The sequence below is a fragment of the Mastacembelus armatus genome, chromosome 22 (genome assembly GCF_900324485.2).
Source record: "Mastacembelus armatus chromosome 22, fMasArm1.2, whole genome shotgun sequence".
Taxonomy (NCBI): Eukaryota; Metazoa; Chordata; class Actinopteri; order Synbranchiformes; family Mastacembelidae; genus Mastacembelus; species Mastacembelus armatus.
This window is the reverse complement of record NC_046654.1, coordinates 15,158,383-15,184,735: the sequence shown is the minus strand read 5'-3', so window position 1 is coordinate 15,184,735 and position 26,353 is coordinate 15,158,383. Positions and strand designations below refer to the sequence as shown.

Below are 26,353 nucleotides of genomic sequence, written 5' to 3'. Positions count from 1 at the left end.
TTTGAAAGTGATGGCGTCAGCAGTGGATGTCACTGATGTAGGATCTGCTGGACCAGCCGCTAAACTGCTCATCCCCTGCTTAGAGTCATCTCGCCAATATGTTGGACTGCTGAAGACAAAATGTGAGTTGCCTCCTTTTCTAAAAGAGCTTGTTTGCTGGAGAGGGTCCAACTCCACTGCATGTGCCTTTCCTACTTGTCAAAAAATGAGCTGAGCCGCAGTCTAGCACTCGTAAAATGATTCGACTCCTCCCTGATGATTTCGATTTTGAAGTATGTGACCTCAGAAGACAGTTTATTTTAAAGGTATATTTCAACATTTTTGGACTTTTGGAAATATGTTAATTCACTTTTTTTTGCTGAGAGTAAGGTTTATGTGAGGTTTCATGTTGGACTATTTCTATATCTTGACTTTCTGGAGTCTTTTCTTCACTGTGAGTTTGCAGCAGAAACTCCACATAACCCCTTGAAAAACCGCAACTTGTCAACAAACTTGTATGTACAACATAGTTTTTGAATGCATTTTAAAAAGTTGTATGTGAGTTTTGAAAGTGTGGGTAGGCACTTTTTTTTTTTAACCATCAGACAGACCCAAGCTAGCTGTTTCCCCGTTTCCATTCTTTATACTACTCTAATCTAGTTTTCTCCTGGTTGCCTTCATCTTCAACAAACTGATATAACAGTGGTATGCATCCTCTCATCTCTCTTTTTTGCAAGAAAGTAAATAAATGTATTTCCCAAATTGTCAAACGATATTTTTTTTTTGCAGGTATTTCATATATAGCTAAATCTTAAGTGCTTGGTGCCAGCTCCCACTGTTGGTGTGAGGGATGAGTTTCCTTTTGATGTGAGTCACCAGCTGCCTCTTGTACACCTCGAAGGCATATCTCACACAGATGTAAATGCTTGCCCCATGGTCCCAACTTCACAGTCAGACACAACAGTACATGTTTCTAATACTCTGTCCAGTGGCTTCTCACTGGTGAGTGATCACAGGTTGTGTTTGAGCTGGAGGGGTTGCTGCAGGAGACTTGAACCATGGCTTTCCATGATGATTTTTACCCTACATTCATACGTCTCGCAGGATGTTTGGACAGAAGTAGATTCTGCCATCGGTAATGTATGGAAGTTTAGTTTGAAAACAAGAGCAATGGAATGGCTAATGTAGTGTCAGGAAATTGAATCAAAGGCTCTAATTTGTAGACAGTTTAAAATTCACTTGGCAAATGAAACAGGCCTACAACCCTGCACTGCGGAACCCTCATATTATGCACTGTAATCACAAAAAAAACTTTCACTTAATACTGCAATAGGTAAAATTATATTTGAAATAATTTGGGTAGATCTAAAAGGCCGACAATGTAGGTGTTTCATTGTTGTCACACAAAAACACACACCTGGGTTGGGCTTTACAACTTTCACAGGAGGATTGACCAGGACAATGAACAGCTGTGCTCAAACCTGCCTGATGGGTTCATTACTTGAATTATTGTGGTGCACTGATGACGTAGCAGTGAAATGTTCTGATAATCTCTAGCTGGTATGTTGTTCAAACAATAAGGAAGGGACAATGGATGTCAGTCTTTATTTGGTTGCTATGTACCTGCTGTAGCCAATAACAATGGAAAACTCACCTTTGGTTTTGCCATATGCTATTTTACTTTGGACTCTACATCAAAGAATCCTGGAGGATACAATGTCTTAAATCTGTGCCCACAGCTAATCACTGACCTGACATTGACATGGAATTAACTTTGAGCTTAGCTTAATTTAAAAAAACAAACAGAAAACCCTCAAATGTCAAACAAGGTCAGCATTTAGATAAACAACCAAATTCACCTGAACGGTTAATAACTGCATAGTTTTGGACATATCCTCGATGGCCCTTAGGGACAAAGTGAAAATGTGAAAGAAGAAACATTAAGGAAATGCACTGCAAATGTTTTTAGATTTACAGTGCATGTCATGTATGTACTTTGATGTTTCTATGTGCTTGTCTCTAGGGACCACAGGACTTGTGTTGTACAGTGTATCTTAAATGTTCCTGATGGACTGAGCATTCAGCAAATACTACTATTCTGATATCAGCAAAACGTCACTTTGCCACTATAATAAATAATTTAAATGATGCAAATATCTAAATAATGAATAATTACAGTTGCATTTGATCATAACATGGATTTAACACCTCATAAATAACTAAACTTCAGAGAAGTAAGATTTATTGCACTTCTGTAGTGTCAGCTATTTTTTCTATCCTGTATATAATGATAATTTCATTTACTCTAAGTACTCAGTGGTGAAAGAAGTTCTGACACCCTGTACTTATAATGAAAGTATAAATACCACAGTACAATAGTACTCTTTTACAAGAAAAAGGCTCAATTAAAAATTTTACAAAAGTATTAGCAGCCAAAAGTAAAAGTACTCAATGGTCCATGTCACATTAAAGCATTTTGAACTTTTGGATCATATTTATTGATGCAGTGTTGTATATATAACTTTAATGATGAAGCCGGTAAAGATGGAGCTAATCTTAACTAACATATATGCTTAAAATTTACTTTACATTTTGCTGGGTAGCTTATGGATTTCCCACTGATGGTCGATAAAAATTTATGACTATATTGTTTTGTTTTATCCATTTGGAATTTCCATTGGGATGAATAAAGTATCTATCTATCTGTCTGCCTGTCTATTGATCTATCTATCTTTCTATCTATCTGTGTATTGATCTATCTATCTATCTATGGATTTAATAATGAAAAATAAGTAGTAACTAAAGTTAGAAAAATAAATGTTATGGAGTAAAAGTAAGATATTTCCCTTTCAAATGTAGTGAAGTCAAAGCATGAAGTAGCAGAAAACAGTAATAAGTGCAGATACCTCAAAATTGTACTTAAGTACAGTGCTTGAGTAAATGTACTGTCTTTCTCATGGCACTGAGTCAGATTATTCATATATTTTCCACAAGTTTTTCTTTGGATGTTAACTCACTTCATTCTAAATAAACTCTGATTCATGTGTTGAGAGGTTTGGGCTTAAACACTTTTGTGTTGAGGCTAAACCCACCACCATGACAAGAGTGCACAGACAGACACAACTGAGATGATCTGTGCTCGCTGCTGAAGTCACTGGCAGCTGCTGCCACACACACTCAGCATCATGAAGTTGCATCAGCACCATGTCAAGCATGAATTTCAAGTACACGGCTCAGCTATCAATGGGCCGTGACTCTCGCTGTTGACTCCGCTGGCGGCACTGAACCCTGAATGCTAACTGAAGTATTTGAAGTGATGAGAAGTTTCCTGGGCAACTTCAGGACTGTGTGTGGCCTTTCGCACCGTTAGTAATCCCTATATTCTGCATCTGAAACTCAGAAAATAGGCCTGGGAGGATGGAGGCATGACCAAGACAGCAGGACATGAACCCATTAAAAGAGTTCGATGACTGCTGCTGACACTGTGTATTTCTATTTCAACAATTTGGTTTTAAAAGTAAGGTTTGATAGTATGGTAGCAGCAATTATGAGAACCTGTGAGTGCAGTCAAACTGACTTTGGCTACATGTTAGGTTATTTAGTTATAACGTGATTCTCAAAGGGAGGTAAAATTGTTGTTCAACTTTACGTGACTTGCCCAACGAAGCTGATGTGACCCCTCACTGAGAAGTCACACACTGTACATACACCGAACACATTCATTTAAACATATCTCCATTAGTGCGACCTCACTTTACCTGTGTGTCTCTTTGTATCAGAGTTTCAGATTAAGGCCATGTCATGCTAACGTGTAAAACTTTTTGTGGAAATTACAGTTTTATTAGCACTGTTGTGTTTGTGGATTTGAAATCCACACTAATTCTTTGCATCAGGTTCACTATGGTGAACTTTTATTAGAAAGTCTGACCAGTAGCAAATGGTTAAAAAAAAATAGGCCATGCACAAATGTACAAATGTGCAAATAAACATTTTAAGAACTTACTTACAAGTTTTCTCTTGTTGCACTGAATTCCAGGACCTACCAACCGTGCAAGTGGCTGAAATAACAGAGGGGGAAAAAGTACTTTTAAAGTTATTCAACCCAAGACATGAAAAAAAAAAACAAACATCTGAGCTGCTCTGGTGTGGGCTGGTTTACTTAACCTTGGGAATGGGCTCCCTGCTATGTCTGAATTCATAAGGACTGGTTCATTTGGTCAACTGTGTACAAAATGACTTTTGTGCTAAAAGCCAACTGTGTTTTCTGTTATTTCAATTTATTTTTTCTTGTAATGTTAGTCAGTTTTTCTACTGATGAAGCCGGCCATTTCAACTGTGAGTAATCATTTTTTTTTAATAATTGCTTTTGTTGAAATCTATTTTCATCTAAAATGTGTAATAATCAGTAACTGTGGTTGAAATAGGAAGAATGGAAGGATGAATGAAGCGGAGAAAGGCAATCCATCCATAGAAATCAATAGTATTATCTCTCACTGAACTGTTTTTCTGTATATACCTGGCAAAATAATATGTTAATGTCGCTTTGTATTGAAACCAGTCTGCAGATTTACTTACTACTAAATCTGACACAATGACTTGAATGTGAAAATGCTGCATGTAAGGCTGAGGAGCTCTCATGTTGTAGAGACTAATGATGCCACACAATTGAAATGATCATTATGTATTGACATGTATGAGGCTCAGCAGTCTGTGTTAGGAGATACACTTAGATTTGTAGTATAAGTGCTAAAATCACAGTGTATAATACTCCATTATAAGTAGAGCACAGCAGTATTGTTAACAAATTTATTTAAAGTTTCATATATAATGTTGTCATCATCCATTCCACTGCCTGTCTCCTGTTTTGTAGTGTTTCCTGTTCCTTGTTCTCACCCTTATTACCTGATTCATGGCTGTGATAAATTCCTTGATTGTTTACCTGTGCCTTGTTATCTGCTGTGTCCTTGATTTTTTTTTAAACCCCAGCCACTTTGCTCTCACTGCTGGTTTGTTGTTTTCCTGGGCCTGTGTCTTATTTGTTCCCCTTTGTTTTGCTTGTTTCTCGTCCCAGCTCCCTGGTGGCTCTAACTTACACTTAAGACTGTTCCCCCCACTTACCACAGGACTTCAAAAAACCTTAGGACTTTATTGGACTCTGTTCTCCCACCCCCCACTGGACTCCGTGCCATGTATCACGTTTGTGTTATTTTCATGTCCATCTTTTGTGACATTCTTCCCTGGTTTCCCTTCACCTGTCCACACTCCTAGCTCCTGAAAATAAACCCGTGTCTGCCATTCTGCCTCTGCTCTGCCTCTTTGTTTGTCTGCATTTGTGAATAATTTACCTAGTTACTTTCCAACACTGTATACAGTTGGAATTCTGGTTATAGATTATGTATACTTTAATTTTTTTATGTTGTTGCGACTCTATATTTTCCAGCTACATCTGTCAGAGAATTGCTCATCTCATCACATCAGGAAAGCCTTCATATTGTAAACGAAGCCTTGCTCCACTTGAGACAACGGTAATGAACTGCCAAATGAATGAAAAAGACCTGTCTCCCTTTGAGACTCAAGAGGCCTAAACTTTTCTTTTTACCTCTCCACTTCTCTGCGTAGACGGAGCACACGCCAGTCCTCCACGCATGTGTTTACATTCCCTCGGCAAACTGAGCCTGAGACCCTGGAGATTTCCCGCGCCGCAGAGGTTTTTCTAACAACTCTGCAAGTCTTAAAGAACAGAGCAAGGCAGAGATATAAAAGGGATGTCACGACACCAGGTAGAATTGCTTTCTGTCATTAAATCCAGAGGTTCTCACCTTGAATCAAATCTTTAGAGACAGTTGGTGGACACCATTTTAAAATGGGTCTTATGCAACAAAAAGTTGTGTGTAATTGATCCAAGGTTCTTACCACTTTGAATATCTTTCATGAGCTGACTGCTCATAAAGGATATTTAATTAGATTTTATAATATATATTTTTAACTTAACTGTACATCAACTTACCTTTACTGTGCTAGAGCTGTTGTCATGGGAGGATGTGGAGCTGATTGCAGAGCTTTCTCAGTGTCTTCCTGCCACACATCCACATGTCTGTCAGCACAGCCACCTCAACAAATACCGCTCCATATCTGGCCTCTGCAATAACAGGTAGCTAATCGACTTCTTACCCTTGTCACCAGTCAAAGAACACGGACTACATGAAGTAAAAGATACTGGGTACATTATAAGAACCAATAATACAGGCTGGACCTGGAGCCAAAGTAAATCTGTATGTAGAATAGGATAACATTTAGTGTCCTGAAAAGTGAGATTAGGTAAAGCCCTTTTGGTAATCACACACATATTCACATTCACACACATCTAATTTAGTGAAAATAGTAGAAGCCCAGTTTCCTCTTTTCAATGTCAGCATTTAGGTAACAGAATCTCTTCCAAACTGAAAATGAAAAATCCATTTCATATTCACCATCGTAATAAGGGGGAATCTTATTGGAGTTTTCTTTTTCATTTCAATCTGAGAAATAATGGTGCAATTTGAAACTTTAATAAAACTTTGATTTTCACATTTATTTTGGATTTTATTATGGGTTGCCATGGTGGTTAGCACTGTCGGCTCACAGCCTACTTGCATGTTCTCACCATGGCTGTGTGAGTTTTCTCCTGACGCCAAAGACATGCAGTTTGGAGTTAAGTTGATTGGTGACTCTAAATTGACTCTAGGTGCAAGTGTTTGTCTGTCTCTATGTGTCAGCCCTGTGATAGACTGGTGATATGTCCAGGGTGTTCCTCACCTCTCAACAAATCTCAGGTAAGTGTTAGATAATGAATGGATGGATTTTGTTATGGCATTCACAATCGATGCAATCACACAAAAGTTACACTGTGATAGATGGTTTGATTTTAAAACAGTCCCCTAGAGACTACAGTTTCTGTATATAGATCTAATGTGCAACCATTAATAAAAATATGGTACAAAATCAGCTTCTGGTTAACAGGTTAAGGTTAAGGAAAGATCGAAAAATTTGATGGCAACGTGAAACAATATACAGAGGCATGTTTACCACATGTTTACCATAATCATCCATTTCATATATTAGTTACATTGCTTATCCTGTAGTCATGGGTGTGGGAGCAGAAAACCATAGATGTTCCAGATTTGAACTAAAATACTTTTCTTACTCAAGATGTGCACTTTGGCCCTTATTTCTACTATTTCACCTATAGAAACTTTATAACTTTAATCCTTAAAAGGAAATGTAAGCAGTTGATATTAATTTGTCGTTGTTGAAAATGCAATATTTTGAACTACTGATGGCAGAAAACAAATGCTGTTGCATTCAGTCAGGTCTTATGCTGTTTTGCGGTGCAGTATATTTGGAAATGCTTTGTGATTCTTTTTGTCAGGCAAAATCCTCACTGGGGAGCAGCCAACACTCCCTTGGTCAGATGGCTTCCAGCTGAATACGAAGACGGGGAGAAAGAGCCCAAGGGTTGGAACCATGGACGGCTCCATAATGGATTCCAACTTCCCCCGGTAATCTACAAAAAGCTGGCCTGATGGACACAAAAGTCTTGGTAGAGAAATTAGAAATGAAACAAGCTCACCCTGCAACACCAAGTTAATGTTGCATTCCATTTACTTTGCTGACCTGTTTTACAGCAGATAAAGTCCAGAGCTGAGCCTGCATGAGAGATGACACAGATTACAGCTGCATTAGAATTTTGTGGTCTGCTCTTTAAAAGACACTATTTCCATAGCTTGAAAGCGGTTGGTTTCCAATCATGCAGAAAAACATAATTTCTCTGAAACAGCAGATGAAACTGCTAAGCAGATATTTGCATTGAATTTCAGTCTTAATTTATTCACTTATTACACAGGGTGAGCTCTTTCAGTAGAGCTCATCAAATATGCATCAGTTGTATCCAGTTTACCTCCATCTATATGAACTACAATTTACTGAAGTGATAAAAAAACATTTCATACTCTTTGAACCTAACTATTCTATTTTATTTCAAAGGAGCTTGAATAAATAACATATTGGTTTCTTAATAATGCGTTGAATAAACCAATTTCTAATCAGGTGCGAAAGTTCTTTTTGTTGGAGAATTTAGGATATGAAAGAAAAGCTTGACAGAAAATATCACAGCCCCTTTGTTGAGCTCAAGTCATTTATCTATTTAGAAGTTAGTTAATTAAAAAAATGAACTAGGTCACACAAACAAGAAAGCTCTCATCCATCACAGCCCTTGACTGGGACATGATAGGCCTTTGTTCATTTCTGTTGTTCATGACTGATAAATGACAAGTCACTGCAGAGATGACTGGGGGAAAATTGCAGTCGCAAAGTGTAAAAGTTAGTGCACACTGTCATCTGACATAAATCCTACTGTATCAACAGCCACGGGAAGTCAGCAAGAAAATACTGCGCAGCTCTTCTCAAAGCAAAGAAGACATTTATTCTCATCTCCTGGTAGAATGGGGTCAGTACATTGACCATGACATAACCTTCACCCCCCAAAGCACCGGCAGTGCTGCTTTTTGGACTGGCATGGACTGTTTGAACACATGTGAAAATGTGCACCCATGTTTTCCCATTGAGGTAAATGAAAAGCACCACAGTCTCTACGTTTTGTTCACCTGCTTCTTGATTGTTCTCTGGCTACAATCCTGTATTTAAATGGAATAATTCAACACTGTGTAATACGCTTGTTCACTTCTTCTTGAGAAGTCCATGAGAGGCTGGGTGCCATATTTAATGTGACAGTAGGACTTTGCTACTCTAAAACAAAAAATGGTCCAGCTGAAAAATCATACAGTCCATTTTACAGGAAGGTTTTTCTACCCATTAAAAAACTGAATACATTACTGTTACTCTGTGAAGTGCTGATATGTGAATTAATTTACCTTTGGACAGCGTCATTTTTCGCTAAGCTTGGTTAACCAGCTTCATATTAAAGCAGCGACCTGACGGTGTTTTCAATCCTCTCATCACAGTCACCACTAAAACAGTGCTCCTTTAAAATCCATTGAAAACAACACCAAATACATCTTATAGATTACACGTGTTTTAAGATAGTATTGTCTTTTTGTCTTCTCTACAGACAGACGATATGCTCTCTGGTGCACAGGGCTGCATGCCTTTTTATCGCTCCAGACCAGCATGCCCCATCAGTTTTGGGTCTGATATAGGACAAGCTCTGCAGCGACAACAGATGAATGCGATCACATCCTTCATGGATGCTTCTGTTGTGTATGGCCACACTCCAAAGCTGGAGAGCTTCCTTCGTGACCTCTCTGGTCAAAATGGGAAACTCGCAGTAAACGATCAGTTCACGGATCCAAAAGGAAGACCCTACCTTCCTTTCGTAGCCACTCTGCCATCAGCCTGCCACCAGGAGCCGCAGGGGGAGAGAGTGGAGTGTTTCAGGGCTGGAGACAGTCGGGTCAATGAGGGTTTGCCCCTGACCTCTTTACATACACTGTGGTTTAGGGAACACAATCGAATTGCAGAAGCATTGAAACACATTAATGATCATTGGAACCCGGAGACTATTTTCCAAGAAACACGCAAGATTATTGGAGCTCTGCACCAGGTATGTGACAACTAACTAAAATTGTTTCTCCATGTCAAAATGAAAACCTGTTTTATGGCACTTAAACATCCCTGTGGTGACAGGCCACAGCAAAGAAAGTAACATTGCACAACATAAACATTAGATTTTTACCTTTAAAAGTTGATTGTACCTTTAATTCTAATTCTAACAATTGAATAGTTTCAGATACATTTCTAGTGATTTTAAATGAGCATTAATGTTTTCTGCCAAGCAGAATAGCTGCCATCTTTTTCCCAGCCTCACAGAGATCTGTAATTAAACGTAATTAATTGACTTTTAGTCAGCCATGACCTTGTGCATGTTTCAGCTTTGAGGTAAGTGCTCTTAATGCTTTTTTAACACTGAACTTGCATGCTTCCCTGATACTCTAATAATTCTGTTTATTGCTGCAACCAGCTGTAGCAGCCTAACTAGTCTCCTGACCACTGACAGGCCCATGTTGCTCAACAGTCTCCTGTCGCTGTTTCAGCAACTGTACCCATGAACACCTCATTCTTGCTATACAAGGTCGAATGTTCTATAAAGTTTCTGTTTACAAACACAGGATGCCTGAGGGGAGACAAACTACCATTTATGAGTGCGCTGATTTTATAATCTGCAGATGCCAGGAGTACAAACGTGTTGCAGTTGTTATTAAAAAAAGTGAAGAGTGTTGTCTAAAAAAAAAAAAAAAAAAGACAAATCTTTACAAACATGAATCTTTATGACATGAATCGTGTCTCATGGTCATTACACTGTTCCCAGTGCAGAGAGACATATGCTTTGACCGGAGCTTTTGAAACTAAAAAGGAATTCTTGCATTTATTGCAGAAGAACAGTAAATCTTTACAAAATCAATAACAAGGTTAATTAAGTTTTTAGGAACTGCACTCTGCAGCTGGGTGTTGAATTCATAAAACTGGCTATTTGCCTAGTTCTGAATGGAGGCCAGCTAATTAACACCATACATCATTAAAACATTATCACAATTAATTTTTTTTTTCCTTTTTGTATCTTTACACTTTAGAAACTATGCAGCTTAAAATCAGATGAAAGATGCATAATGAAGCGCTCAGTAATAGCTTCAGCCTCAGCATTAGCTCAGAACAGTATCAGTGGCAGTTTCTTTCAGGCATTTTCTATAAGCTTTTGTTTGGCACTTTAGAATTTATTGCAACGTCTAATTTCAGATGCTTGGTTGAAATAATACCAACTCATTAAATAGGACATCAGTTATTTCCACAAATGACAGAAGCTAGGTTCAATGAAACGAGCACAAAATGAACGTTTTAGAAAAGAAAAGTGGCAGAGCACACTATAACTGTTAAGATGTCCCTTTAAGCTGTCAGTCATATCACATGATCTTCATTACCTGATGGAGTTTGACCAGTTGTACGTGAATTATGGATTTGAAATTTTTTGAATGTGAAGTTTCTGAGCCAACACTGAACTGAAACCTTAACTGTGCTTAGAAAAAAAAAAGGAAATATTGAAGTCTACAATTATGTGTGATCGAACTCTCAGAACAGTTAATAAATGGACATTGTAGTATTACTGTTGACCTGTTTTTAGGGTCAAAAATGACCTTTGAAACTTAGATTTTTTAAATGATTTAATTTTATTTTAATATATTTGCTGTCTTTGATGATGGATGCAAAATGCATTGTCTGGATGGTAAAGGAATAGCCAAGATGTACCTATAATGAATGATGATGACTGACTGCTACTTATATATATATATACATATATATTTATATAAGCATGCTGACAGTTGAGCAAGACCTGATATATATCGAAGATCTTCTATGGGGAACTTTCTTCTGATTTAATTGATTCAGAACTTCCAACCCTGACAGCTGCTGTTTTAAGTTGGATGACTGTAAGAATCGACCAGCTGTGGAATCCACTGCTTTGCTGTCATTGTTATTTCTCAGGAGAAGGGTCTGTCACAAATCACCTCAGCGGTGGTGCTGAAATTTCCATAGTAAGAGAAGCTGGCTTCCAACAACTCCTCTATACCCATCTTTAATGATTGTAAGATCATTAAATCAGCTATAATCAATATTATATTACACAGTATGAAAAACGATGCTCGTAGTGACAAAGTCAGAGCTAATTTTCACTCCACTTGGAAGTTATCCTCAGCTCTGTGGAGCATTTCAGAATCCTACAGCTCATTACTTTGGTTTTCTGGCCTGCAACCTTACTGTTTTTGTTTACTCTCACTCATAGCGTGTTTACCGCCAACTGCAAATGAATGCTAATGTATAAATGGGCAACTATACACCAACAAGTTTGTCATATAATATAAACTTAGAAGGTAATAAAATGTAAGTGTTTGTTATGTATTTACAACTTGTTTCTGCTCCTCTGGCCAGAAAATGCATCATTGCATGTTTAATGAAACATGAATATTTTGTTAAGAATATTCTTTTTAATATTTCCAGCTAAGCAACATTTTATTCCTTTCCTGTAATTTCTTCTAAAGGGGAATGAAGCAACAGATTGTCTGGTTTAGGCATTAATCCTGCTGTTTTTGTTCACTATGTTTCTTGTAAATCAGAAACTACGCCCTAAATGGGTTAAAATGGTTTTGCTTTGAATGGCTTCTTTTTCTCACTTAATATCCAGCTAACATTACTTTGCTGTGCTTAGTGCAAAACAAATGCACATTTCAGCAGGTATGACTTTACAGCACACCAGGTGCCCAGAATCACAACCCTTCATTATATAACCATATATATCTGTCGTGAAAAAGAAACCTTCATGATGCATACCAGTCAGCACAAGCACGGATTACTTTATTTATTCACTATTGTCTGCATTTGTTTTGAATGTAGAAAACAAGACTTTGTTGCTGCTGTTACCTTTTTTTTTTTTTAATGGTTGCTTCTAAACATCTATGACTGTCAGGTTATAAGCAAAGACAATTGGCTACAGGGCACAGAAATGTAAAAGCCCCCCCCATCTCTGTAGGAGTAAGAATCATGCATTGAGCACCCACAGGATTTGTAATCAGCTTGTGTCACCTTGTAGCTGTTTTTCATCTCTTTTTGGTCCGTTTGTGTCCATTTTTACTTGTTTTGCATCAATTTACATTCATTTACATATTTTTACTTGTGTAGTCTATGTTTTTGTAGATTCCTTGCTATCTATATTTTGGCTGCAGTTAATTTATAGACCTTTGATTGACTCCCCATTGAATGGTTAAGTGCCCCCACATAATTATTTAGTCTAGTAGCCCCCTGACCCCCCCGACGCCCCTGACCCCTCAGGCCTCTGGGCCTGTGCCCAGTAGGCCCATGCAGTAATCCATCCATTACTGGACTGATTGTTGATAGCAGCTATTTCATTTACATGTACATTTAAAGTATTCTAGTGGTGCTGATGGGGTTATCCATTCTTCACATTATATGATAAACAAAATATGTCTTAATGGAAATATGTCATTGCTTCCACTGAAGGGAACCACTGACCCAGGTTCTAGACTATAAAAGTTTATGAGCAGAGGGAGAATAAGTTTGCAATCTTGCAGATTTTGGGAGCCTGATATTTGACTACAGCAGAGGATTAACAGTAGGTATTTTCAGGTGACTCAGGGACAATGGCAGAGGAAAGAGATTTACAGTATTAATAAGAAGTGGGTCTATGGCAGAGGGCTTGTTTAAGTAATTTTTGAGTATAAAAGGCAGGTGGGGGATTTACATACTGTGGCTGTAACCATGACAGCTTGCAAAAATCCTTGTACTGGAAGTGGAGGCAAAAGTGACGGACTGGCTGATCTGACCAGGCTGCAAACTGACAGATTATAACCTTATTTGTTGTTACATAGACAAAAACATCTGAAAGCTGAGATGGAAAATTAAAGAAAACATTAAAATGATCTGTTTTTAGTTCTCAAGGATCATTCGTGAAAGAAAACATAATTCAGGAACCTACATTAGATGATCAGCACAGAAAATGTAAAGATGTACTTTAAGCATAGGAAATAACAGTGTATATAGAATAATAGTTAAAAAGTTGTTAAAAACATGTCATGTAGCAGTGTTAGTTATATATTTCAGCTCATGCATGACTTCCTGTGATTAAAAGATAAACAGCTTTGACAGACTCAGATCTAGTGTTGTGAAAAGACTAAAAGCAAACCAGTCAAACATTTCCATGGAAGGTTAGACATGGTCTGTCACTTTACAGTTCTTTCTTTCTGTTCTCTCCAGTGTGTAGCCATGCGTGTCATTTCAGTGCAGGCTGTGTTACTTTAACACAGGAATGACCATAAAAAAGATCCAGTGCAAAACTAGACTGAGAAATAATGTTTAAACCACCATACAAGCCAATTGAGATGCTTAAAGGATGTTTATGGCGTTTTATATGTAAAGGTAGATAATCTGCACTGTGTTAGATGTTACAGTAATAGTAGTACATGTTTTGAGGGTCAACTTGTTTGCTGGGAGTTTAATGGAGGATTGAATCAGTTGCTCTGTATTCAGAGACCACACTGGTCTGGGGTAATGGTTGAGGTGGGAGACTCTGGTCTTTATCAGAAGAGAAGAAATGCAACACTAGGTAATTCCAAAGTTGCGTTATTTTTCATTTTGTTTTCTCTTTGCTGACTGAAGTGGCAAATGTGAGCCATATGTGCATGTACGTTTAGCATTCAACACCCATTCTAACCCTGCCCTGTGTATCATGACTCCCGGAGAGCTGTGTGCAGTCACTGAGGTTAAGCTTGCTGCCGGATGGTCTGTAAATCCCTCCAAATTGTAGGGCAGGGCTGGGCAAACCATGTTCCCTGAGGGCCACTGCCCTGCTTGTTTTCCAACTACCCCTGCCCTACCCATTGCTGATTACTTGGATCAGGTGTGTTCAGCCAATCAGAAATGGGAAGATGCCAATTCACTTTGTCCACTCCACCCTCAAAGACCTTGGGTTGTTGCAGGCTTTCCTGCTTGTTGAACAGCGATGTCTGCTTTTCTATTTTTACGTATGTTAAATGCAAAACATGCAACATGAGTGTGTGGAAGACTTGGAACAGTTTAAAAACACCTTCAGTGTTCAGGTAATTTAAACACAGCTGATCTAATAAACAACAGTGAGAAATAAGATGAAAGTGGAGTGCACAATAACCTGCCTGCCTATAGCCCTAAAAGTCGATGTACGGCTTTGCGTGAATGAGCTTGATTGGCTGTGGGTTTGTTAATTACCTCCTTGGAACACATGGCTAATTTAATGAAACAACAGAATATTATAATTCCAGTTCCAGAAGTATGTTTTTGTTTCAGACAAACAGACAAACATTAAATTTAATGAAGATGCATGCAACTATTCTTTACAGCTCAGCCAATTAATTAGCGACTTTAGCTGCCTCCGTTTTCAGTTAGGAACACTTGTCCATGCTGGAAAAGTAAAAGTGAAACAAATTTTAATAACATTCACTTTTTCTAAGTGTCCCAGTAAGTGATGGCACTGAACCAACTTTGCACAATAGCAGGGTCCTGGCACAGGCTCACCTGGAATGCTGTCATTGTTATTGTCATCAGTTACATCTGTGCAGTTCTTGATTTTGTGGACCGGCTGTGTTCAGGCTTCCCTGCCAAAACAGAAATCCAACCTTCTCCCACCACTGTTAATTTCTGCGCAAGAAATACATCACAATAGTGCCTTAGGTAATATAGTAGTGTGACTAATGTTCAGTATAATATTGCTAATATTAATTTTGAGCCGTCTGCCTGTACCCCAGTGTGGGGGGAAAAAAAAAATCCAGCTCATTGCAGCTTTCAGCTTATTGTCGGTCCATATGGACAGATTCCCCTACAACCCACTAAATCCTCAGGCAGCTGTTCCCAGGAAACAAGCTCACACAGTGTGAATGTAATGCAGGATGCGGTTTTCATTCTTCATTACTGACAAGTCACTGTAAAAGCACTACTTTAATGCATTCAAATATGTGCTGTGGTAGTAATAGCTAACCAAATAGCTAACCAAAAAATAAATAAATAAATAAATAAACACTTCCATGCCAAGACTAGTGTGCAATTAGCTGGGCAACAAAATAAACTGCTAAGTGTTGTTAGACTGGTGTTATTAAGTTGATGCTAGTGAATGTGGTTGCATTTATTCATTGTCACTGTGTGTGTCAGACACAACTTTGAAGCATGGATCACAGCTTCGTGGTCTTTACAGAGAAAAAAAGGGCAAATGTTTAAAATTCGCCCTAAGTGGGTAAATGTGATCGATGACAGAGTCTGTAGCAGATGATAACAGTGTCTAAATCGTCTGACTCTAACTGAAGTATAGGATTTTCACTATGGAAACAGAGAAATAGTAATCATACCATACAGGATTAAGTGTATTTACTGCTTACAGTTCTGAGTTAAAGTGGTCAACTGTTTCAACAGCTGCTGGAAGTTCCAGATATTTGGACAAAATCAGCTGCTAAAATAATAATTTTAAGACAGACTAAGAATTGGGAGTCACTGGGCTGTTCTGCTACTATGCTTTTTTCCAAGACCTCAGCCAAGAAGGCAAGTTTAAGTAATGGATCGATGGGTCTAGATGCTTGTTGAGAACTGGTTGAATATGTCTAAATCAGAACTAGACTTAACTAGTAATAAGGGATTTATTTTTTACAGATAGAGTAAATGGACAGAAACTTCTGTGTTTCCATGCTTGTAATATAAATTATCTTGAATAAAAATCTTACAATTTCTTTAAAGGCTGTAAAGATTGAATCTGTCTGAAAAGGCACTGAAATTTACCCCCGCCCCCCGGACATTACTTTTGCCACAGCCCGTCTCATACAGTATTAACAAAGAGATGGCAGCTGGGTTTAAATGCATAGGGAACATCCTTCTTCCCACAGTTATTTATAGAACTTGGTTTTTGGTAGTGACATGTAAATGTCATAGAACAACCCAGACAAGTGCATGCTGTACTCGTACTGAGAAAACCGTGAAATAGGTTACTGTATGGAAACATCTTCACCTATGCTTGTTTTTTATTGTCTGCAAAGTCCGACCTGAATAGTATGATGGGTACATTTTGTGTTAGTAAAAAGCTTTCAGTTATTATTTGACTCATTATCTATTTCCCTGGGATAGGAAGTAAACCTCCAGCTCAGTCAGTGAGAGAAGTCAGGTGGGAGCAAGCAGTTGAAATTATTCATACTTTCTTTTCAGGGCTTGCAAATGGAAAGGTCAGAAGCCATTTCAGTGCAGAATGAAATTCTATTATTTGCAGGACACTGGGGGAAAAAAATCAGCTAACAACCTTTGGTTTCTATCTGATTTGCACCTCAGTTGTGGTGCACAGTTGTCAAGGATATTGGTTCTCCAGTATGTAGTGTAGAGAGGTGATATTTCTGCATATTAAGTGGCCAAGAAATAGCAGGATTATTGTAAAAATCTTTAACTGGGCAGACCTGTGCTGTTTGGTGTGTTTCAGTCCATTAACTGAGTGAGCACTGAGTTTATGAGCTAAGCCACCAGAAAAACAAAAATAATTCAATATGTGAATTTGCTCTTTTCTTGGATTGAAAAGACAGTCCAGTAATTCAGTATTTCGCTTCCATGAAGTTTACTTGAACTAGCTATTGATTAAAGAATCTTCAAAACTGGAGCTATGATGTCCTGACTGTTAGCTGAAAACCCTGGATCCTGAATTTCCCATAATGCACCTGGTGTGAGTAGTAATCCCTATATGATGATGATGATGATGATGATGATGATGAGCTATGTTGAACAGAAACCTGAATGCATGCAGTATATACAGTGCACTGTATATAATCAGTAGTCAGGCTAAATGGTCTTTTAAATGTCGCACATGGATGCATCATGCAAATATATATTACATGGATGAAGAAAGCTATCTAGAACTGCAAATGCAGCAGTCTAAAATGTAATTAAATTAAAAAAGTTTGCAACAAAACATATTTAAAGTATTAACACTAAAGTTATGCAGAACAAAATTGCTCCAGTAACTAGTAATGTCACTGTACAGTATATCGCATTATTCAGCTGTTGTTTGTAATTTTCCTTTTGCAGCTGCTCAAGGAAGACATAATGTTAATTACTTTACAGTTGGGCAGAATAACCAATGCTACTTTTTTCCTGAAATGTTTGCAAGCGTTTGTGGGAGTTAAATAAATTAAATCACCCAAAGGGCTTCTAGAGAAAAATCAGGAAATGTCAGACACAGTGAAACCACTGGTTTGATCTTTATTCAATCAACACTATTAGCTCAGTACATTTTGTGTGTAAAATATTATTCTGAAAACTAAATATATGACTGTCTCATAGATGTAGTGGAGTAAAACTCCAACATGGAATTATAATGGAGATGAATTATTTCTACTTCTCCATTATAGTGAATTATAATGGAGAAGTAGAAACAAAGGAAAAATTAAAATACTCTTTACCACCACTGCATGAACTGTTCCCCTGAAATCACAGTCTGCTGACTGCTCCTCAGATGGTCCCAGAATTATCTGAAGCACTGAGACAGTCCAAGCTATGTTTTCTTCTCACTGATGACGTGTCTGATCGGCTTCAGTTTATGGAGAACGCTGCTTGCAGGTCTCTAACAGATAATAAACACATTAGAATGTATTTCTTTCTAGGTTTCCAGCTGGGATTGTGTGCTTGCACTTGATCTTGTTTCAGTCCAACTGCGGACTGTTGAGTCAGTTCAGCAGGTTTTCCAGTTTTGAGAGAATTTATATTAGAATAGCATAATTTTTCAGATTGGTGTCTTCCAAACAGAGGGAAGTGATGTTTTAAATTTGTGACTTGAAAACTACATGACACCAAATATGATCCCACTAATGTGTGTGTGTGTATGTGAATTTGTGTGCGTGCATGCATGTGTGATAAGCATTAAGATTCAGGTGGTGAACTGAGGCCTTTATAAATAATGATGAGGTCAGATGAAACTCTGCAGTGAACTGTGAGGAAACAATATGTGCAATCATATCTTTTCTTATACAAATAATCATCTCACTGGAAATGCACACAGTCCTTCCATGTAAGATTTCCTTACATGACTATCTTAAAAGATTTTTATTGCTTCTTTATGATTCTCCCTCTCTGTTTTTGACTCCCAGATCATAACCATGAGAGATTATGTTCCAAAAATTATTGGCCCAGAATCTTTTGAACGTTACATCAGACCCTATGAGGGATATGATCCGACTACTGACCCCTCAGCCTCCAACGTGTTTGCTACTGCTGCATTCAGGTTCGGCCACGCTACCATCTCTCCAATCCTCAGGAGGCTGAACGAGAGCTTCCAGGAACATGAGACCTTCCCCCACTTGAGATTACACAACACTTTCTTCAGTCCATGGAGAATAGTCAAAGAAGGTCAGTACACTTTTATGAAGCTGCCTATTGGAACTAATAATGTATCCTGCAAGCACACTAAATGCACCGTAAAAAAAAGAGAATGTGAAGTAAATGGAAAAATACTCTATTTAGGTCAGCATCAGCACTGACATTTTTGTTTTAGTGTAACAGTTAGCTGCATACAATTCTTGTGGCTCATGTATATTTGACCACTGAATAGACATTGTTATCTCGAGCTGATGCCTCTAACATGTCTCACAAGCTACCAGCAACTGACTTCCTGTTTTTGTGTGGCATTCCTATAGTTTCAGAGAAAGTATGTACACAGCATGGATGCATGCTACAAACAATAAACAGCATTTATGTCAGTTATGCTGTAAGCAACAGATAGGCTGTAGGAGATGTGTTAAATAAAGCAGGATGTATGTTTCCATGGATAATGAGAGTCACCTTGTGGGCTACAACATGAGCTGTGTGTTTTGTTTTTTTTTGGGTCCCGTATTTGTTTACATTTTGAAAAATGAAAATGCTAAATGTGCTATTAGTCATTCCTGACTGCAGTCAGTCACTTACTATGAGGAAAACTTACAGCTGTGGTGATCCTGAGGCAGATTCTGGATGGACATCAGAAATGACGAGACCTTTACAAAGTGCGAGTCACATTGTTTATCCAACACCTAATACACCAACACCCAACTGAATGCATCTCATGTATTTAAACTATAATGAAGGGAGGTGACGTGTGAGACAGTGGTATGTGTATATGCAATTTTTCAGCTTAAGGATATTCATAAATAATGTGAATAAATGTAACTAGTAATATAAGACATAAGTATTTTCATTTTGTCAAAGTAGCTCTCAGGGGAAGAAAATGTTTCAATATATAAAGTATAAAAACCTGTTATGATATGTCAACCCTGCTGCCACTCACTACAGTACGTGCAATAATCCATTTTACACACTGCAGGGACCTTTTCCATTCAGTATTAGTTCCATTAAGTATTAAGTCTTGCTTATTATATATTTATGTATAGATTTATCAAATACAGAAGATGCACTGTTGATGTGCTTATAGCTAATAAAGGCATATTTCAGTCGTGTTTTCAACAGCACTGGCATATAGTGGTATCGTCCTTTAAATTGGTATGATACAGTATTAGCATTCATTTGGAGTAATGTTTATGTCCATCTGGTGAGTGTAAGTCTAGTATTCACTCTCCTTAAGCTCCAGCTCCTGACAGTGATATCTGGCTCCTTATCTAACTGCTCCACCTATTCTCTGGCTTGGTCGGTCTGCTGTTTGGCACTGTGCATGTACTATACAGTGGGTTACATAGGAAAACAGCTGCCTGCAGCCAAAAAACAACAATGTGAGAGTAGTGAGAATGAACCAAAACAGTCAAGTGGAGGGCAAGTAGCTGCCTTTATTTCAATTGATACTTTATGTAAAATGTTAATTTATAATTTATTAATGCTTCAATATGTAACACCTTTTTTATGACTTTTATAAAAATGACCTTTCTGTCTCCCCAGTAATAAGCTAAATGACTTGCTGACCTGCAGTCCATACCTTGCTGCAGCGACTCAAAAGGATGTGTTCAGTTGTTCTACTGAGCACCTCTATTCCTTCTATGAAACCATGTGTTGTTATGATAAACAGCATATTCATCCCCAACAGTCTGTTCTTCCTCTTTGTTCAAATGAAATTGTTTGGACACCAGTGAGCCCAGGGGGAGCAGCAAATCCAAGCTTAGGAGTGATACACAGACCTGTTTTCTGAACAGCATAAAAACAGTTTTCCATCCAGAGAAAACGGTGCTCAACAACCGTATATCTACTATTTTTCTAGCACTTTTTTTGCTTCATTTTTGATAACACACTAGATTGGTTAAGGGTGCGTGCTTTTTGTGAGTAGGCCTGCATCCCACAGACAAAAAGAAAAATGCTCCTTTATATTAACTGTAAAAAAAAATAAAATAAAATAAATGTGTTAGCGTTTACTGTTTTGTGTCTAGGTGGGATTGAACCAATCCTGAGAGGTGTAATTGGAACTCCAGCACCAGATGTTAGTGCAAACAGGCTGGTGGCAGAGGAGGTAACAGAGAGGCTGGTTGTCCTCAATGTACCACAGCACGTGGACCTGGCCTCACTAAACCTGCAGAGAGGAAGAGATCACGCTCTTCCAGGTAAGCCCGTGGGCTGAGGCTTAGTGCCATTCAATGGCATTCACTGAAGCGTATCAAATCAGAGTGACGATTAACAGCCAATGCCCTGCTTAACCTTAGAAGTAGTTCTTTTGTCATTCCTTTAGTTAACATGCTTAAGCACGGTGTATTTATATCTCTATGATAACAAAGTACCTGTCTGTCAAAGCATTCACAAACAGTCCTCACCACTGTTCTTATTGCATTACAAGTGAAGACTAATACCACTCTGTCTGTATGCCAAGTATGACAGTATGAGGCCACAGCCAGGACCAGCTGGTCAGCCTAACTTAGTTCAATTGTCACATAACAAAGTGTGTTTCTGTTTGTTGGGGAGTCATTATTTTGTGTTGAAAGTTGTATAAAGCCAATTGAGACTCCTGAGGAAGCTGTGCAAAAACTGTGATGTTGCTGGAGGCAGTGACAGGTGCGGCTGCAGACTACAAAGTCTGAAAATGAAACCAGCAGCTAGAGGCTGCATTAGCTGCTGCTAGCAGAACACAGTAACATATAGTGTGCTGAAATTACCTTTCAGGATACAACAGTTGGAGAGCTTTCTGTGGACTGAAGCGCATTAAGACATTAGATGATCTCAAAGATGTTGTGAGAGACCACAGGGTTGCTGAGAAGATACTACAACTATACAAACATCTAGACAATATTGATGTTTGGCTTGGGGGGCTTGTTGAAACCTTATTGCCAGGCTCTAGAACTGGGCCCCTCTTTGCATGCCTGATTGGAAAGCAAATGAAGGTGCTTCGTGATGGTGATAGGTACAACAACACTTGCTCAGCACATTCAACATATTTATTGAAAAGTTTCATTTTAAATTGCGAGATCAACCTTTTTTTTTACAGGTTTTGGTGGGAAGCGGAGGGTGTGTTCACCCAGCAACAGAAGGCTGAGCTTTTAAAAGTTTCTGTGTCTCGCATCATCTGTGACAACACTGACATAAAGGAAGTCCCCCTCGACTCCTTCAGATTGGGGGAATATCCCTCTGACTTCCTGTCTTGCAATCATGTACCATCGATGAATTTGGAAGCTTGGAGAGAGGGGAAGGGCCAAGGTGGGCTTAAGAGACTTGTCGGGGTAGCCCCAGTTGTAGTATTAAAAAATAATACACATTCCTTAGAGTTTTATCATTTCATGACACATTTATGTGAAAAACTTTTATCACTCTCTTCCAGACATAGAGCGCTGTGCCTCTCCAACAAAGATAAAGAACGGGGATTTCATATTGTCCTCTACATCTGGCAAACTGGTGGCTCTGTACTCCTGTTACCATGGTTACAAATTAAAGGGTGCTGCTGCAGTAGTTTGTGATGGAAATCAGTGGAGTGATCAACCCCCTCAATGTACAGGTATGTGAAACTATTATTGCTACAGGCTGGTTTTATATTGTGCTTGCAGTGATGTCCTGCTGTTTATGTGGTGTACTTTAACATTAAAGGCAGGGTCCACTCTCAGCTGGTTGATCACTTATTGTCTTTTATGAACTTTTAAATGTTTAAACATAGTGGATACTTTGTCTGTGGTGCTGGACCACCTTGGTAAGAGATGGTTCAGCACCACAGACATGCCTGAGCACATGCAATAGGGTTGACAGGCAATAATATAGGGCTATTGTCTGACTGGAGCTTTACTGCTCTCTGCTGGTTCTAAGGGAGGAAAGAAAACATTTTTTAAAGCAGCGCACAGGGCTGACACATAGAGACAGGCAAACACTCACATTCACATTCACACATTTACAGGGAATTTAGAGTCACTAATTCATTCACCCCAAACTTCATGTCTCTGGACTGTGAGAGGAAGCCAGAGTATCTGGAGAAAACCCACACAAACATTAGGAGAACATGAAAACACACCTTCTGATTCTGGGAAACCACACCCATACTTTATGACATTATTCTGAGAAACCTAAATATAATACTCCATCCATCATTTATACCCACTTATTCCTAACCAGGGTGACGGGGACCTGCTGGAGCCTATCCCAGCTCTCTCTGGGTGAAAGGCAGGGGTACACCCTGGACAGGTCACCAGTCCATCACAGGGCCACATAGAGACAAACAACCTCACACACTCACACTCACTCCTATGGACAATTTAGAGTCACCAATCAACCTGACATACATGTTTTTGGACTGTGGAAGGAAACCAGAGTACCTGGAGAAAACCCACACAAGCACAGGGAGAACATGCACCAGGAACCTTCTTGCTGTGAGGCAACAATGCTAACCACTTATCCACCATGCTGCCCTAAATATAATACTAAAAATAGTAATCATCAGTCTCCTCATTAACACAGCTTACACAATTCAATACTAAATCAATAACAATAAACATGCATGAGACCTATGGACAAAATGCCACCAAACAGAGGACTATTAGCCTAAAACATTCTCTTTCTGTTTAATTGCCCCTACCCTTCTGCAAAAAAGTTTCTCAGTCCTTAGTCACAATAAAAAGAAAATTTGCTTTGGTAACAGAAAAACACCACGTGCATGTCAGCATACAGGTGTTGCACTGTTAACACCCTGTCAGTCTTTATCATAATAGCTGTTGTATGACATGATTGATTGTATTTGGGTGACTGAGAAAATGTTATGTGATTTTAAAAGCTTCTGTGTATTCTTTTGTTTTTTTTTTTTGTTTCACAGGGAATCACTAACTTGTTGACAGTGGCTGTGGAAAAGCTTCAAGTACAGTATAACTTCCAATGTTCTGTAACTTGTTTAAAATGTATATGCTCTAACAATAATTACAGTAATTTACACTAAACTGTGATTCAAATCACTTTGCGTCGTGCTTTCCTTATGTTGTACAAATTTGTTTCTTGTATGTCTCGACACTGTCAAATAAAGACAAAATGTGAAAATAATCAGACACTAAGTGCTCTGCATAATATTCTCTTAATTCAGAAATGCAGCAGTGGCTGATGGTTTAACAATAGAAGTACCTTTTTGAAATCAAGATCAAGTGAGTCACACTGTGCACACTACCCATTACCAAACATAAAACCCACAAGCTTCTAAGAACGTGACAGACTTACCATTCTGCCTTAGAAACGGCATCTACATTATCAGACAGTACACTTGATGGATGCTTACTGAGGTCACAAAATGCATTTTTGCACATTTATGTTTGCATTTCCATCACATCTCTAACTGTTTACACATCAGTGAAAGATTGAAAAAGTGATGTCCTGTCTGAGGCGCAGTTAGGTTTGTTGTCGACTCCATCTCTTCAGCTTGCTCTTCAGGAGGCTGTGTGGTTTAAACGTTCACGGCATTATAGGAAATCTATGTCACATAATCTAAGGAAGGGATTCAGAAAAATAACATCCCTGTGCTGCGGCTGCATGGGGATGTGATGTTTAAGGTTTTTTAAAAATCAGATGCCAAAACAGTTATTTTATCATTCATCACACGAGGTTAAAAGAAGAAATACAGGACAAGTTTCAAAGCAGTGACTCATGAATGCGTGCTTGCATGGATAACCTAGGGAAACTTTTTAATAGATGTCACTATGTTGTTTGACTACAGCCCTCTGTTTTTTCACACATGCTTCCAGTCATCTAACTAACTGCAATATCTTACTGTGACTCACAAGGTGACAAGGAGATTGAATAACCTGTTAGATTACTTATGAACTAAAACAAATCTGAAGATGAAATGCAGTGGTACAAGTTTCAAGTTACGGTCCTCACCCTTTAAGCCTTTGTTTGGATGTGTTTTTGTGTTATGGTGTTTATGTGCTGATTTTTGTTTAGAATTCCTACTTTACAAGAGGTGCTTATCCTCCTAGTCTTTATATTTTATCTTTATAGTTATTGCTATCATTATCTTTATCTTCTCTACAGAGAATTTTATTTTTCCTTTCAATACTTAGTATATGAACAAGTGCAAATGTTTGTGACTCAAAATGTGCCTAAGCTTCAATCAGCGCTGAGGATTTATATTTACAGATTTATGGGTCAATTAACTAATTCAAGGAAGCTCATTATAATGATTTTAACACAGCCAGCACAAAGTGATACAAGGTGGGCTTCTTGTCTTTGGAAACACTGGAGCAGGTCTCAAGTCAAAGTCAAAGTCAAAGAAGCTTTATTGTCACTTCAACCATTTATAGCAGACGCAGTACACAGTGAAGCAAAACAACGTTCCTCCTAGACCAGAGGTGCTACACAGAACACAAACAAAGTACAGTGACACAGACAAACATAGAGCTATGACAGAGGTAAAACTAAATTATAATTTTAAAAAAATAAAGATTAAACTAAGAAAAATTAAACTACACTTAAGGTGCATTCTTGACGTACAACACAAGTGCACAGGAAGACCGTGCAGACAACATATAGGCCGACTTTGTGCAAAGAGCAGTAAATGTACCACAATGGAGCCTATCCCATTGTGGTAAGACTGTGCAAAGAGTGAGACTGTCATATTCCGGAAACTAGGTTTCCGGTTCTGGGATTTTATTTTGAAGGGACTTTGATAACTGATTTTCATAAGGCTCACCCAGACCAGCCGGGTGGGTCGTCGGGAGCCGACCATTGAGGGGGGGGTTCTGTCATATTCCTGAAACTAGGTTTCCGGTTCTGGGATTTTATTTTGAAGGGACAAGGGGAAATGCTTGGGCATTTTTTGTTTCTGAACTTGATTTGATTGCTGATTTGTGTCACCTGTGGACCTTTGCTTAAATAGCAGGGATCGTGTGGACACAAATTGCTGGATTGTTTGTTACCATACTCCCGTGAGGATTTACTCTTCTGCTGTTTGTGCTCTGATGTTTTGCTACTGGATTGATCGGAGGAATCTCCAGTTCACAGCAAGTGACTTTTCGTCCTTTTTCTTTGTCTGCTGTGTACGCTTCTAGAAGAAGCCGGTTAGCACCCTGCACAACTGGGATTCGGAGGAATCGCCAGTTTGCCCCAGCGCTTTTCTGTTTTCTGTCTAATGGATACGGCTCGGAGGAGCTAGCTTTATGTTCCTAGTACTGTTGAGTCCACGAAGAGGATTTAGACTCGATGAGGGGGACACATTTTCTCTAGTGGATTATTTATCTGACTGTTCATAGACACTCAGAAGTCCTAGGAAGCACCTACGGGGATCTCCGCTCCGGTGGAGGTTCAGGTGCGTCAACTTACGTTTGTTTCTGTTTTTTCTATATTAACCTAGTCTCTTGTTTGTTCCCTGTTTTCCGAGCCTTGAGACTACCCCGGCCTCTGA

The 26,353-nt window shown here is 38.6% G+C and overlaps 1 protein-coding gene across 1 annotated transcript; it reads left to right on the top strand.

The window, feature by feature from the left end:
* Positions 1-10: 10 nt before the first annotated feature.
* Positions 11-22,719, top strand: tpo (thyroid peroxidase). The gene is made up of 13 exons (XM_026306153.1): positions 11-122; positions 5,420-5,504; positions 5,599-5,759; positions 6,001-6,130; positions 7,388-7,517; positions 8,383-8,583; positions 9,086-9,577; positions 18,678-18,936; positions 20,934-21,104; positions 21,658-21,895; positions 21,980-22,188; positions 22,310-22,483; positions 22,640-22,719. Exons 1-13 carry the CDS (start codon positions 11-13, stop codon positions 22,717-22,719), a joined length of 2,442 nt encoding a protein of 813 aa, XP_026161938.1.
* Positions 22,720-26,353: the final 3,634 nt, after the last annotated feature.

Coding starts and splice junctions, on each gene's coding strand:
- tpo (XM_026306153.1), top strand. CDS start 11: ATGGCGTCAGCAGTGGATGTCACTGATGTAGGATCTGCTGGACCAGCC. Junction 123..5,419: donor TGGACTGCTGAAGACAAAAT/GTGAGTTGCCTC, acceptor TATATTTTCCAG/CTACATCTGTCAGAGAATTG. Junction 22,189..22,309: donor GAGAGAGGGGAAGGGCCAAG/GTGGGCTTAAGA, acceptor ACTCTCTTCCAG/ACATAGAGCGCTGTGCCTCT.